At 31.6% G+C, this 16,248-nt stretch overlaps 1 protein-coding gene across 2 annotated transcripts; it reads left to right on the forward strand.

Moving 5' to 3' along the window:
* Positions 1-8,571: 8,571 nt before the first annotated feature.
* LOC115982486 (exopolyphosphatase) lies at positions 8,572-15,876 on the forward strand. 2 transcript variants are annotated; one of them, XR_004089638.1, is made up of 8 exons: positions 8,572-10,265; positions 10,745-10,897; positions 11,111-11,152; positions 11,366-11,446; positions 11,552-11,671; positions 13,695-13,799; positions 13,913-14,088; positions 15,283-15,876. XR_004089638.1 is itself a non-coding variant. In XM_031105096.1 (7 exons), the coding sequence occupies exons 1-7, from the start codon at positions 9,120-9,122 to the stop codon at positions 13,964-13,966; spliced, it is 1,701 nt and encodes a 566-aa protein (XP_030960956.1). In that variant the 5' UTR covers positions 8,572-9,119; the 3' UTR covers positions 13,967-15,233. The 2 variants fall into 2 exon arrangements, 1 of the variants encoding a protein (XP_030960956.1); XM_031105096.1 differs by lacking the exon at positions 15,283-15,876 and having other exon boundaries at positions 13,913-15,233.
* The last annotated feature ends 372 nt before the right edge of the window (positions 15,877-16,248 follow it).

A 16,248-nucleotide genomic window follows, 5' to 3' on the forward strand; every position in this document is an offset into this window, starting at 1 on the left:
AAAAATAATTTATTTAAATAAAATGATAATTTTATTAAAATATTGTGCTGACGTGAAAAATTGTGAGAGTTTCAAAGGTTTCGGTTTTATATATATATATATATATATATAGATAATAAACTCATGTGCATATCTAAAAATAAAAATAAAAAATTAGAAAGAGAGAGAGAGTAAACTCATCTATGACTATATAAATAATTAAAGTCAATGCTGAGAGAAAGACTAATTAAATTCTAAATTTGATTTTAATTGTTATCTAATTATATGCCACGTGTCCTTTTTAAGTTTTTAAAATTTTTGTTCTAGGTGAGTTAATGTTGTGCAAAAGACAAAGAATATAATTTAAATAAACCATCAAAAACTTAATAAAGAAAGGGGGGGGGGGAAAGAGAGTAAAATCATGTGTATATAAAACATTCTAAAATTAAAAATTAAGAGAGAGAGAGAGAGAGAGAGAGAGAGAGAGAGAGAGAGAGAGAGAGAGAGAGAGAGACTCATCTATTACTTAAAAAATGTCTAACTCTTAAACTACGTATAATTTGAATCCATATGTGTGTGTGTATTAAAAGCCAAAGTTTAGAGAAATTCCAATTAGATTCTCAATTCAATTATTATAAATTCTAAATCCAATTAAATTCTAATTTTTAAATATATATATACACACACACTATTAATAACCAGATTCCCGGTTTGGTTTTTAACATTTTGCATACTAAAATACAGACACACAAATTTTTAAACTCTCTAAAATACCCTTATCTTTTAGTTCAATAATTTTAACTTTAAAAACACAATCTGGTTAAAAGAGTAATTTATTATTTTTAAAAGAGTTCCTAAGTTTTAGGCTTTCAAACTGTTATCAAAATCTTAAAAAATTAGGAAACTATCTTTATATCACTTTTAAACATTATTTCGCTAAACCTAAAATAAATAAATAAAAAAGAGCCTTATTGCACGCTCAAAGCGCGTGTGATAAAACAAATAATAAATAATTTATGTTTTCTCAAATTATTGATATTGTTATTAGTTGCATTTACTCGTAATTAAACAATGTCTAGTATTATACTCGTACAATGCACAACTTAATCAAGAATCATGTGTAAACTAAAGAAAATAAGAAAATTTTTTAATTTAATTAAAATTAAATAATAAATATATTTAATTGGTAAATTTAATAGCTAAGAATTATAAACAACCCAAATTACTAAACATTAAAAATTTACATAATTCCTCTCAAAAAAAAATTTACATAAGTATTGAATTTTTGTATTTGAAAGCGAGGGAGGAGGCACCAAATTTCAACCTATCAAAACAAAATGTGTAAAAACTAAGAGTTAAGACCTGGCAATAAGTTTGCATCAATAATCGAAAATAGGTTCATTAGCATTGAGATTTGATAAAATTAAAAAGTAATACTTTTTGCGAGGTCTTGCATATCCCTAGGCTAGTTTTGTGAACAACAATCTATATTATGAGTAAATGATGCATTTGGAATATAGATTATAACTTCAAGGAGTTTAAAACTTCAATGGATCATGCCATATCTTGACCAAAATCCTTTTTTAACCCTATACCTTCAATAAATCTCATTTTAGCAATTGTTTTCTTATTTTATTCCAGTGTATATTTCAATTGACTCAAACTTGCTAAACCAACTACATTTTTATCCCTCTTGAATTTAATCTATTGATTAAGGCAAAGTTCCATAAAAACTCCAGCCTTCTTCAAAATATCCCGTAGGTGAGAAATCTTTGTTGCGATCATATCCCAATAGATTATGGTTAATGAAGGTCTAATTAATTATGTTCTAACAATTCAAGCTTATGAGTAATTAATATTTTCAAAGTTTCCTTCAAACTCTAGCTTCAAAGAGTCCAATATAGTTACTTGTAGTATAAAAAATATGATGCATTTTATGAACATAATGAAGCAAAAAAGAAAAAAAGAATAAGGATGGAGTTAAATAACCTTGGAGAGTAAAATAGAACTTGCAGCTTTCATTGTAGGCACATATATATATATATATATATTAGTCTTTTTTTGGGTTACTTTATCCTAATTTTTTTTGGACCTAAATTAGATTTTTTTAATTATGTTTATGTTAATGTCAATACATATTAGCTATCATTTGATACTTTATCCACACACAAAAAAAAACAACAATTAATGTTTAAATTAGGCTAAAAGTAAAATTGTTACTTTATAAAAAAATTGATACAATACTTATTGTTACTTTATCCAAATAAGAGTCTTACATAAACTTAAACTTGTTATGTTAATACATATTAGCTATCATTTGATACTTTATCCACACACAAAAAAACACCAATTAACATTTAAATTAAGCTAAAAGTAAAATTGTTACTTTATAAAAAAAATTGATACAATACTTATTGTTACTTAATCCAAATAAGTCGATAAGAAAAAATAGAATAAGAGTCTTAAATTTAAACTTGTTTGTTAAATGGATTAGATGAAGAATTTTCATTGTAATTAAATTAAAATTTTTATCAACTTAGAAATTATAGGAGAAGATATATATATTTTTTAAATCTAAAAAACTAAAAAAAATTCTGCAATTAAAGATGCATTAGAGCGTGTAGTGTAGTAATTCAAAAAAAAGAAAAAAAAAGAAAGTTATTGTTTTTTTAATAATACACTACACTTAAAAAATAATGATTAGATGAAGAATTTGGATTGTAATCAAATTAAAAATAGAGATTATAGGAGAAGAAAAATTATATATATTTTTTAAATCTAAAAATATTTTTAAAAAAAAAATTCTACAATTTGGTGAAGCCACTTGGCGCAACAATGGTGTCTAAGCTCAACTTTTAATTATAGTATTATGCCCGTGCGATGCACGGCTTAATCAAGAATTATGTGTAAATAATGAAAATAAAAAAATTAATTTTTTTAATTAAAATTAAATAGATAATAAAAATAAAGTAATCTTTTAAACGAAGTAACCTTTTAATTTAAGTTAAACTAGCTTGTAACTCCATGCATATGCATGGATACACTTAAAAATATACAATAAGATGCATAATATAATTTATATATATATATATATATAATTTAAATACTACTGATAGTCATTTTTATATTTTTTTAACTCTTTAAAAAATTTTGTAAGGATATTATTAGGTATAAAATGTGAATTGTCCATTTTTTTTTAATTATTGTGAAGCACTTTTTTTTTTAAACGATTCATTTATTCTAGACTTTTTGGTTTTGCACTTAATAACTTACATGGATGAATATTTATGATGTGGTCTCACATTTGATTCTAAAATTAAGAAATAAAAATCTTTAAGAATAAATAATTTAAGACACATGACACAAAATTGGAACTCTAATTTGGAATTATAATATAAGTTTCTCTCAGTTTCACCTATTATTATTATTATTATTATTATTATTATATATAGATATATATAGATGACTTCTAATTTTCAATTTTTTTTAGTTATATGATTCTATTTTAGATTAGATGAGACATGTGGCGCAAAATTAAACTTTAATTGAAATTCAATTTTTACACTAAATTAACTCACTTGGTACAAAATTCTAAAATTTAGATTAGATGAGACACATGGCGCAAAATTAGACTTTAATTGAATTCTAATTTGAAATTGAATTGGATTTTCTCTTTGTTTTACCTATTATTATATATATAGATAATGAATGAATATTGTGTAAGATTAAGCTTTTATTAATAAATTTAAAAAATCATATATAAGTCTAAAATTAATTGAATGAAATATGGTAGATAACTATGCCACTAATATAAAAGGAGATGCCTTAAAGAATTATAAAGGGAGTTTGCATATTAAAGCCCATATTTAAATGAAAAACCTTGAATTCAATAATTTTAAAAATGATTGAAAGCATATTTAAGTGATAACCTCAATGTAATAGTTAAGAATTATGAACAACTCAAATTACTAAACGTTAAAAAATAAAAGTAGATAAACTTATATACGAATTGAATTTTTGTCTTTGAAAGTGAGGGAGGAGGCACCGAATTTCACCCTATCAAAACCAAATGCGTAAATATAAACTTCAAGAAATTTTTTTGAGAAAAACTCAATACCAAGAGTATTGTTTGATTGAGTGTTTTGAAACCTCAAGGAAACTCACGGTGAAAAAAAAAAACAAAAAAAAAAAAACAAAAACAAAAACAAAATTAGGAGTTTACTTTTTGAAGCGATAATAGATACTTGGACGTTCTTAATGAGAAAAATCATAAATCTGGCCTTATTATTTATAGTGACCTAAAAATCTAAAGATGAGAGACATGGTATAATAAAACTATTATCCATAATCATTCCAATATTTATCCAACAAACAAAACTTCAACCATGGTAAACTTCAACAAAAAAAAAAAAAGTCTATTAAAAGTTGTTTCTATTTAAAACAATAAATTCAAGTTGTAAAGAAGTTGATATAAAAATCAAGTTGTTAACATTAATTACAAATAATTTTTTTGTTATACCGTAAAAATCAAGTTGTTAACATTATTAGCTTCTTCTTTTTTTGTTATCCAAAAATTTGATATTCATCCAAAAAATAAATTAAACCAAAATATATTTGAAAAAAAAAAGTAGATAATAAATTTACTATCAATTCTTCCCGTGTGTATATCCTCCCATTGAATTTTTTTTTTTTTTAATTCATGGGATTAGCTATACTTCTACATACACTATTACATATTTTAATATTTTATACTTTGTATTTTTTTTTTTCTTTCTATCCTATTATTTTAGGCTTTGTTGATAATATTTAGATAGACACAATTGTAGGTTGTAGTTGTATGACACCAACCAACTAAATTTACCTCTCAAAGAAAAAAGCCAAATAAGTACATGTAGTGCAGTAATTAAACAATAAGAAAGTTGCAGTTTTTTTTTTTTTTTTTAATAATACACTACACTTAAAAAATAAGGGTTAGATGGATTAGATGAAGAATTTGGATTATAATACACTACACGTAAAAAAATAAGGATTTGATGGATTTGAAAAAGAATTTGGATTGTAATCAAAATTATCAACTTAGAAATTATAGGAGAAGAAAAATATTAAAATCTAAAAATTTAAAAAAATTTCTACAATTTGGTTAAGCCACTTGGCGCAACTACGGCTTCTAAGTCCAACTTTTATTATATAGTATATTAGTTGCTAACCCGTGCTATACATGGGAACCTACCTATTTGTGAGGTAAACTAAAATAATTTTATAAAATCTTAAATTGATTAAGAAACTACATTATTGCATGATTTGCTCTTGTATAACTTCAATTTGTGTTACAAATTGATGAAGAAGCCATTGCTTGAACGTGCAATGGTTTATAAAAAATTTGTCAGACAATTTTAGATACTGCAAAAAAAAACTCAAAAATTCAGATATTAAAACTTCTGAAAGACCAAAAAATATTAACAAAAAATTATCAACGTTTGAGTTTAAGTTTAAGTTAGACTTGTTAGGGAGATAGAGTTTCACTCCTTGTTAAGTTTGAATTAAAAAAATAATTTTGTTTAAAAAAATGATGGGTTTGAGTTTAAGTTGTACTTGTTAGAGAGATAGAGTTTCACTTCTTGTTAAGTTTGGACTAAACAAAAATAATTTTATTTAAATAAAATGATAATTTTATTTATATATTGTGCTGTCGTGGAAAATTGTGAGAGTTTCAGAGGTTTCGGTTATATATATAGATAGATAGATAAAAAAAATGATGAGTTTGAGTTTAAGTTAGACTTATTAGAGAGATAAAGTTTCACTCCTTGTTAAGTTTGGACTAAACAAAAAAAAAAAAAAATTTAAATAAAATGATAATTTTATTTAATTATTGTGTTGATGTGGAAAATTATGAGAGTTTCAAAGGATTCGGTTATATATATATATATATATATATATGTGTATGTGTGTGTTTAGTAGTAAAGAAATTCAATTTCCCTTTGTTTTATAGAATTAACTTATTTCTATTATTATTATTTTTTAATAATTCAATAGTTGGGAGAAGAGAAATTTGAACATTGTATATCTTTATTAGAAAAACCAGAAATTAACAATTAAATGAAGATGGAAAATTTGAACTATGTGCGTTTTTACTTAGAAAACCCAGAAAATGACAATTAAATGAAGAAGACCACTAAAATTGTTGTAGGGAATTAAATCGAAATTCCCAATCAATGAGAAACAAAAAAAATAGAGAAAACACACGCTAAAGAAAACAATTACACGCACAAGACAATATTTATGTGGTTTGGCAATTTGCCTACGTCCACGGAATTGCAGGGATTTCACTATCATCAGGGAAAAAAATACAAAGTGCAGCTACAGTTTTTTTTTTCTCTCTCTCTAAAAAAACCACGATAACAACACAATAAACCCTAATCACAAAATTGCGTTTTCTACACAAAATGGGCCAAAAAATATTTTCCTGGGGGCATTGCCCCCAAACCCCTAAGAGGCTTGTCCATAAGCACTCCGACTTGGGCCTGTCAACCCAAGCCTCCACTCCATAGACTAAGCCTCAAAAAATTTCTCATTAAAAACCACACAACATTATTCAGGTCGGGTCGGGTCGTCAAACTGGATCAAACAAAACTAGGCTCCATAAAGCCCAACAATTGTGTTGTTGCAAAAATCATATTCAAATCCTAAAGAAGCTCCTCTTTGCACATAGAGTCTATTCCGACATTTTTAACATTATTACCTATTCTCCGTTAGCATTAACTCCTCCACCATTGTTCGTATTGTTATTGTAAATGGAATCTTTCTTCATAGAAAAGATGATAGAATGATGTTTCTATCAATTTATGTGTGATAGCACGAGTGGAGATTCAAATTTTAGAATAAAATTGCTAAAAAAACACTAATGTAGCAATAATCATGATTAATGGGTAGAATACAAATTTTAAAAGAAAATTGTTAAAAGTATTGGCAATAAATGTGATTGGTGGATTTCAATTATTTCATAAATAAATATTTGAATTATCTTTTTATGATTGATAATATATCAATTTTTAATTTTTAAATTTTTTTTTTTTGAAACAGAAGCTTATCATTCAATTAATCAGAAAAATTAGAATCTTGGTACAGAGCTTCTCTAGCTATTGGAGGAACGTCTTCCATCCAATACATATCCTCAATAATATTCTTAACAAATTGAGCTAATACATGAGCTACCCGATTCCCCCCTCTGCTAATACAATCAATCCTTACCCAATGTAAATTTCTAATCAAGTGTTGAATATCCACAATCACATTCCCAAGCATTGACTGATCAATCTTTAGAGTTGAAATAGCTTTCATGGCAGAACTGTTATCTCCTTCAATGACTAATTTAGAGAAGCCCACATCCACCGCAAACTCAATAGCTTTTCTACATGCAAGTAGTTCAGCTTCCCCAGTGCAAAACACTTTCGGTCCCTTAGTTGCCATGGCTGCCATAACCTCACCTTTCTCATTCTGTATAATTGCACCATATCTGAATCTGTTAAAGCCTGAGAACACCGCTGCATCAAAATTAAGATTGAAGACTGACTCTAGAGGATGTTGCTAGGTATCCCGAGCAGATTGCATCCCTTGTTCAGCTCTCATCTGTTCTTGTATAGTCCGAAACTTCTTTAACAGCTCCTTTGCGCGATTGATCAACCATCCCAGATCATGGTACTTCCCTCCATGTACAACCCGGTTTCTTTGATTCCAAATCAGCCAAGCTTGGAGCAACACAACCTCCATATCTTGTATCTCAACCCGATCCAGCAAGTATTTCATTAAGTGAATTAAATCAGTTAAACTCGAGACCCCTTTCTGCAAAATTTTCAAGCTACAGACCACACATCCTTGGCTGCCTCACATTCCCAAAGAGCATGGATAGCTGACTCTAGAAATCTCATACATATAGGACACATCGCATCACCAATTATTTTTTGCTTTGACAAATTCAGTTTTGTTGGCAAGATATCATTGCAAGCTCTCCACCCAAACACTTTAATCTTGTTTGGAATCTGAAGCTTCCATAAGGCAGCCCAAACTCATCTCCCCACGCAACCCCTTGAGCTCTGAGCTATATTTTCTCCTTGCAATACTTCCCTCGCCACCTTATATGCAGACTTGACAGTAAACAGCCCCTTTTTATGATGCAACCAGATTATAGTGTCTTCCACATCTCTTCGACTTAGTTGGATTCTACAGATGGCTTCAGCATCCTCTTGCTCAAACATGTTCATAATAAATTTAGACCTCCACACTCACCTCTCGAACCTCATCCTTGACTAGAAACAAAGTTGCATTTGTTGGATAATTCAGTATCTATTATCAATTTTTAAATTTAAAGTGGTAAAACTTGTGATAATAGAAAAAGAGAAATGATATTTTATGATCGAGCCATTTTAGAAAGAAAAAAAATCATATTTTAATTTATTTTTTTAATTAGTATTTCCCAATATAAACTAATTAATACTTCCTTACTTAAGCCTTAATTATAGAATATATTTTCCATTTTTCACCTGAATAATAGTGGGTCCGTAGTATATTCCATAATTTTCCTATTAATACGAAAAAAAAAACCTGGTTGACGCCACAATCGCAGCGTTAGCATGTTAAGAATCAACAACTAAATTTTTGCATCGAATTCAATTTCCACAGCTTGCAAATCTAAGGAAACGCAGATGTTGATGCCCATTGCCATCTTCTCTCACTGCCCAAACCTCCTCAGCGACACTTTATGTATGTATGTACAGTTTGTATAAACTCGTTTCTTGCATTGTGTCTTTGCTGCTTGCATCACATCACTGACTGATACTAAGAATCATGTTTCCTTAAATAGATAGAAATCGTGTTTCCTCAAAAATCTAAAACATTAGAATAGATTCCACTAGTTTCCAACTCTGAAAAAAAAAAGGATAATGTTTTTTGGGATCAAAATATTTGATTTCTAAGTGATCTTTCTCCGATCATAATTTGCCACGCGATCCTAGTCTTATTTCAGTTGTATAACTTGTAAGAGAAAAGATAACGTTTTCACAACAAAGTTGCAATCTTTCTGAACTCTTTTGCAAGCAAATCTCTTCCTTTATAAAGTTTGTAAAACCTCATCAAGCATCACTTTGATGAGTTTGATTCATAACAAAGACATGGCCACCACTCTTCCAAAATCACCACCACCCTCTTCTCTCTTTGCATCCATAGATATGGGCACTAACTCCTTCAAGCTTCTCATAGTTCGTGCCAACCCATCTGGCCAATTCCTCACCCTCAACCACCACAAAGAACCTGTCCTCCTTGGCCTTAACTCAACCCCAACAAACCCTTTTGCTATCTCCAACCAATCCCACCTCCTAGCCCTCCAAGCCCTCCAAAACTTCCAAAAACTTTTGCTTTCCCAGCAAGTAATTCCTGACCACACTCGTTGTGTTGCCACTGCTGCAATACGTGAGGCAACAAATGGGAATGAACTTGTTGAGTGTGTCAAGGAAAAGGTTGGTCTTGAAGTTGAGGTTTTGTCTGGTGAAGAGGAAGCCAGGCTTGTGTACAAGGGTGTGCTTCAGTTTTTGCCACTTGTTTATGAGAAATTGGTGTTGGTTATAGATATTGGAGGTGGGTCCACTGAGTTTGTTGTTGGGAAGGGAGGGAAAGTTTGTTTTGGGGCTTCATTGAAGTTGGGGCATGTGAATTTAACTGAAAAGTTTGTGAAACACGGTGATCATAATGTTGGGGACATGAGGGAGTTTATTAGGTTGGTTATAGAAGAATCTGGGGTGGTTGAGAGAATCAAGGAGTTTGGGGGGGTTGAGATGGTAGTAGGGTGTTCTGGTACAATTCGTGCAGTTGAGAAGGCAGTGTTTTATGGATATGCTAAAAGTGAAATGTTTGAGAATGACAATGTGGTTTTGCTTGAGGAGTGGAAGAGGGATTGGAGGTTTAGTAGAAGGGAATTGAGCGGTGTGGTTGAGAGGTTATGTGATGGGAGGGAGGGAGAGAAGGCAAGGAGAGATAAGTTCTTTAATAGGCGGTCAGAGTTTATTGTGGCTGGGGCTGTGTTGTTGGAGGAGATATTTGAGGTGATTGGGATTGAGGATATGGAGGTTTCTGGGTATGCATTAGGGGAGGGTGTTATTGCTGAGAGTTTGGGTAAGGTGTATGGTGGTTATGATTTGAATGCCAATGTGAGGTGGAGGTCTGTCGTGCAGCTTGCAACGAGGTTTAATAGCAAGAAGAGCATGAGAGTTGCTGCTCAGTGTGCTGGCATTGCAAAGGTATGCTGAATTTTCTTGTTTTTGTTTCTTTATGAGGTATTTGCTGAAATTTATGTTATACCAGGCATAACGCCTGTTTGGTATTGCTGTATGAAGTAAAACTTTAGTTGTAAGGCTTTTAAGTTGGAGAAGCTTAACTGAAAAGTGCTATAGCATTTTGTGCTTTTGGCAAATTACAGTACATAGAATGCTTTAAATGGATTTATAAAGCATGAACAGGAAATTGTAGAGCTTTTAACTAAAAGCTCTAAATCTTGTTTTTTTTTTTTTTTTTTTTTTTTTGGTTCTACTTATTGAACCTAATGAGATTGTGGTGATTACCATGTGTCTTGTACTTATTTTTTTGCACATTAGGATTTGATTTACAATTCAAGAAGTTGAACCTAATGAGATACATAACATTTTTACGGTTTTTCATAGACATTATGATATAGGACTGCTTAAAGACATCCAATGATATTAACTAGATGATTATCCAGGTGATTTTTGAAGGCTTGAGAGAATGTGAAGAGGTTGCTGCCTCCTTGAATGAAAGGGATCTTGAATACCTTGAAGCTGCCTGTTTGCTTCACAGTGTTGGGCTTTTCATGGGAAAAAAGGGTTATCATAAGCAGACTTATCGAATAATCATGGTATGCCTTTTTGTTCTTTAGTTTCATGTTCCATGATAGTCTTGCATACATGCAAATGAGAGGCTTTATATGGCTATTGAAGAAATCATATATGCTTTGAGATCTTTGAAAGTTGACAATTTGTCATCTCAAAAACATTTCAGTATCTTGTGTTGCATAAATAAAATTATTCTTCTGTTTATTAATCTTTGATCATTTTGATCTTTTCCATAGGATGGTGGTCATCTTCATGGTTATAGTACTGAGGAGGTCAAGGTATGTTGTCCATTTATCACTATTAGTTCTGCTCTGTCCTTAATAATGCATATTTTTAGCGTTCTTTGTGCTACCCCTGGGCCTTGCCTCTGGTGGTTAAGGGTGGATTGGAATTGATATAGATCCATGTTTGTACTCAAACTCAACTCAGTTGAGCCTTAATCCATAAGGAATAAATAGACTCTGTAATGATAATGATTAGTACATCTGCAGTTAATGGCTCTACTCGCAAGACATCACAGAAAGAAATTCCCAAAATCTGGTCATGCTTCTTTAATAGCATTCTCTAATGAGGTATCTCACTCTATATATTCAGTTAATTATTGTCATTTTTCCTAGTCCTATGCAGGAAAGAACTGTTTACATTCCTCCCTACCTTTTTTCTTCTATTATTTTCAGGTAAAGCAGAAATTTCGATCTCTTTGTGCAATTGTACGAATTTCTGTAGCATTGCAGCAGCATCAATGCATAAACATTCAAGAAATGGTCTTTTCAATTTCACATGAAGGTTTCAAATTGGTATGTGCCAGTCTGAATGTCACCTAGCTAATCATTTAGTTTTGTAGTCTAATGAGAAGTTGCTTGATAATGTATAGCTATTCTATGAAGCTTATGGAATGAGTTTTTTTTTCTGCTCTTAGAAAGCATCAATTTGGAACATAAAAAGTGGAGTAAAATAAATCTGGTTATGAATGGGAAGTGAATTGTCACATAAAGCTTATGTTGCAGTTTGTTTTGCTGTTCTTTTTTCTTTTTCTTTTTATGTTTAGTAATAATGCATTATTGAAAGTTAAACAAAAGTGATCCCCAAGTAAACAGGAAGTGTACCAAGGATGCAACAAAGTTTCAACTAAAACTACATAAATCTAAAAAATCATCTGAGGTAGAAAAATAATGGCCAGTTTAGGCAGCTGACCAATCAAACATGGATTGTAAAAGATACAATTTTAGCTACACAGACAAACACTCAATCCAATCAAAAGTACGAAGACTCCTCCCCTTCCAAATAATCAACATAACCCAATGAGGCATGGCTCCCCACCCATCAATAGAATGATGGTCACCAAAGTCCCCCTTTCCAGCACCCATCAACTCCACCACCCTTTTCTGCATAATTCAATTCACGCTAAAAGACAAAACACCATAGACCAGAGATTGTGTGCAATGTCACAATGAAGCAACATACAGTCGGTGGTCTCCCCACTGTGCTTACACATTCAACACCAATCAACAAGGCATCTATTCTGCTTCTGAAGATTCTTTATGGTAAGAATTTGTCCCCGAACTGCAGGCCATGTGAAAAAAGCTACCTTAGAAGGAATCTTATCCTTCCAAATGGTTTTACACAAAAAATAAGGGGAGTGACCTGTAATAAGAGCTTCATAGTAGGACTTAACCTCAAATAAACCACTCCTAGTAGGGGTCCCAAACATCTGGTCTTCCTTAGCCCTTGTAACTTTAAAGGAATACAGAAGACAAAGAAATGATTGCAAAATCCCAACCTCCCAATTATTAACAGACCTAGTGAACAAAATATCCCATTGAAGAACCCCAGAATTCCAATTCGTATTTTCTGCCATGAACGCCTCCTTATTTCTGGCTATATGGTACAACATCAGAAAAGCATCCTTCAGGATTGTATCTCCACACCATAAGCCGGAAACGAACTCTGAGACCATCACCCAAACCAAACTTGACATACCGTGAAAGCCTCCCCACCCTTTTTTAATATACTTCCAAAGGGACACACCATATGGTCCCTTAAGCACACAGGAAGTCCAAGCACCCAATATACACCCATACTTCGTAGCCACAACACTTCTCTATAAAGAATTAGTTTCAGTGGCATACCACCAAAGCCAGTTCCCCAACAATGCATTATTAAAATGTGCAGGCTTCACACAAGGTCTGCTTTTTCTTGGACTACTTGGTGAAATCCATCTTATTACACAAAGTCTGCTTTTTCTTGGACACTGACATTACACTTTATTAGTTCTATATGTGTTATATAGATATAGGTATATCATTGTGACACCTCATTCTCTCGTAAGAATGGGTGAAGGGTGAGGTCATGGGTTCAAAATTCATTGTGTGTCTCTAACTTACCAATAAAAAAATTTGGAGTTTTTCATCAGTTATTGAGCCTCCCAAAATTGTGATTTGTCCCTACAACAATATCAAGTATTGTATTGCTCTAGAGTCTAGATAAATCAGGTACGTATGGAAATCCCACTTTCCAAGGACACTTCCCATTAAATGTTAGGGATTCATAATCTTTTCATGTTCAAAAACCATTAATTTCAGGCAAGTAGTTTTTTCTTGTTAAATTTCATTTTGTGATCCTTTGATAGATATACTACCACTCTTGCCTAAATTGACCTTGGTTGATGTAACTGGACTGACTTGGAAATCTTTCAATCTATGATGTGAAGTTGGGCTTTTAAACTTATTTTTTCTTTAAGTACCATATAACAAAGGCAAGTTGTTAACCTGTTTGCATTTGGTCTCACTCACTTTGCATTGTCCTGGGGCACATTTACAGGAAATAGGTGATTCGAAAGATCAAAATTTGCTGCCTACTACTGCACAACCTTTAGCTGTTGACACTGTGGCAGAGTTAGGGAAAGAGTTGGAAAACTTTAAAAAGGTAGATTTTCTTACCTGCTTGCTTGATTATGATTTAATTTTGGTAGATATTTTCATGAATGTGGGTTAAATTGCAAAGTTTATGTCTTTAACATCTATTTTATATGCATTTAGGTATTTCAGCAAGATTTGTCTGTAGTAGTTCATTCAAGCACTTCGGAATCATAGCAGTAATAGGAAGACTTGCACAGGAGACAGCATCACTCTATTCTGCTACTACAAATCATACAAACCATTTACTGGGTTCCATTAGGGGTTCCATGTTGTTGCCTTAAAATCAGCAGTATCTGGTATGTAGGACCTATTGTTCTTCACATGATGTATTCTCGTGTAGCATTTAATGATAATTGATAATTTATCCATTGCTTACAATATTCTAATCTAATAGTACACTGCTCATTGTGATTGATATTGTGATTTGTGCACATTTGAACTATGGAAGGATTGTTGTGTTGCTCAAGTAGAACAAACACTCTAAATAGACCCTTGGCAGAAAGATATTGGAAATGAATATTGGTGTCAAATTTACTGCCTTTTGTCCTCATAACACAGTTCAAGTGAAAGAATGCATGAACTTGATAAATGTAAGGTATAGTATAATGCATAAATCTTGTGTGAGTAGGTATTTTGCACTTCTCCACGAGGCAGAAAGTTGAACTGCTCTAGTTGTGTTTAATTACCGGAAAAGTAAGATTTTGAGTCTTCTGAAACTTATCTTTCACATTGTCTTGGATTTCAAGGATGGAAACACTCTCCTCAACAGCTGAATTAAGCCAATCATATTGGCATCATTTGAGTGGAGATTTAATAGTGCGTGCAGTAAATACATAAGATTTTCTTTTCCTTTATTTACTCTGCCTCTCTCTCTGCTTATTGCCTTGTACCATCTTACCTAAATAATAGACATAGCATTAGATGGGGAATCAGGATGTTAACCGCACTTAATTGCCAATTGGACAATAATAATCTTTTGATCTTTTGCATACAGTTTCATATTATGATTATCTTATATCTACAGTTTTTTCACTCTTGCATCCTAGTACCACTCAATATGGTCCAGGTCAGGCAAGGAATTTAGTTGGTTTTGTAGTGGAGACTGCTAATAAACTGAAGCTAGTGTTGACCTGAACTATTTGTAATGCCAAGAGCCTTGTAGCTCCACAAGTGCTTCCTCGTATTCCTCATGGAGATGTTTAGCATTCCAATCCTCACTCTCCCAACTATTGAATTGTCAGAATGTGCATAACATCTATTGTATCTAAATTCTGCCTCAATTAAAAGCTGCTTGTCTAAGAAGAAGCCTCACTGTGATGTTTGAAATACCATGACTAGGGAAATTGTATTTCAGAGTTGCATCCTTGGCACAACCTTTGAAGGAATCATTGCTTTTTAGTTATTGATAGGGAAAAGCATAAAGGTTATTTGCCAATATAGTATATTGGTTTTCATTATAATTACTTATAGTGCTTTTGTTTCACTTGTAGATTTCAGAGTTATCCACCTCAAATTATGTTGAAAAATGCACAATATGACAGTTTGGTGCTTCTTAGAAGAAAACTGAAAGGTTCCAATACAGGAGATTTGTCAACATCTCATGCATGAGCTGAAATTATTAGGCAGCAGTTGCAACGAGATGAAAAAGGATCATTTTTGTTTAAAATGGATTCATTTCATAGTTCATATTAAATTTTATGAATTTAAAGTTGTACAAACTCTCAAGTCATTGTAAATTTTAAATGACGTGACAGTCTGTACACTATTCGATTTAGAAAATAAAATATGAAATGTGAAATGGATGGAATTGAAAGGATTTTATTCCCCAAGGGATGAAATTGGTGCCCATGGAAGGAGAATTGATGTGTATTCTATTGTATTGAGCATAATAATATATATAGTGAGAGGTCTATATATATGGACATAGAATCTTGGGATTGCTAGAACTCAACTAGTATTTACTAACACTAAAGTACAATGGGTTTAAGCCCACATGTGGACTTGGGCCAATATAACTATGAGATGTACAATCAAATAGTAACCAAAAGCCCCATTCTCTCTCTTTTTGTTTCTTAGAAATTTCTTTCTTGCCATATGTTGATGTGGGCAGATTTTAAAGGTCACTAAGCATTATTTACAATTGAATTAAATGAAAAAGTAGCACATAGTTGTTTTAGATTCTATTCCCATCTTGAGCAATGTTTGACTGTTCACGAACATGGTGCACCTAGATAGATACGTGGAAGGAGCTGGTATCTCATGCGTCAAGCGCATGAGACCAGTCTCTTACAATCAAACAATAACCAAAAGCCCCATTCTCTTTCTTTTTATTTCTTAGAAATTTCTTTCTTGTCATATGTTGATGTGGGCATATTTTAAAGGTCACTAAGCATCATTTACAATTGAATTTAATGAAAAAGTAGCACATAGTTGTTTTAGATTCTATTCCTATCCTG

Source organism: Quercus lobata, chromosome 3 (genome assembly GCF_001633185.2).
Source record: "Quercus lobata isolate SW786 chromosome 3, ValleyOak3.0 Primary Assembly, whole genome shotgun sequence".
Lineage (NCBI taxonomy): Eukaryota > Viridiplantae > Streptophyta > Magnoliopsida > Fagales > Fagaceae > Quercus > Quercus lobata.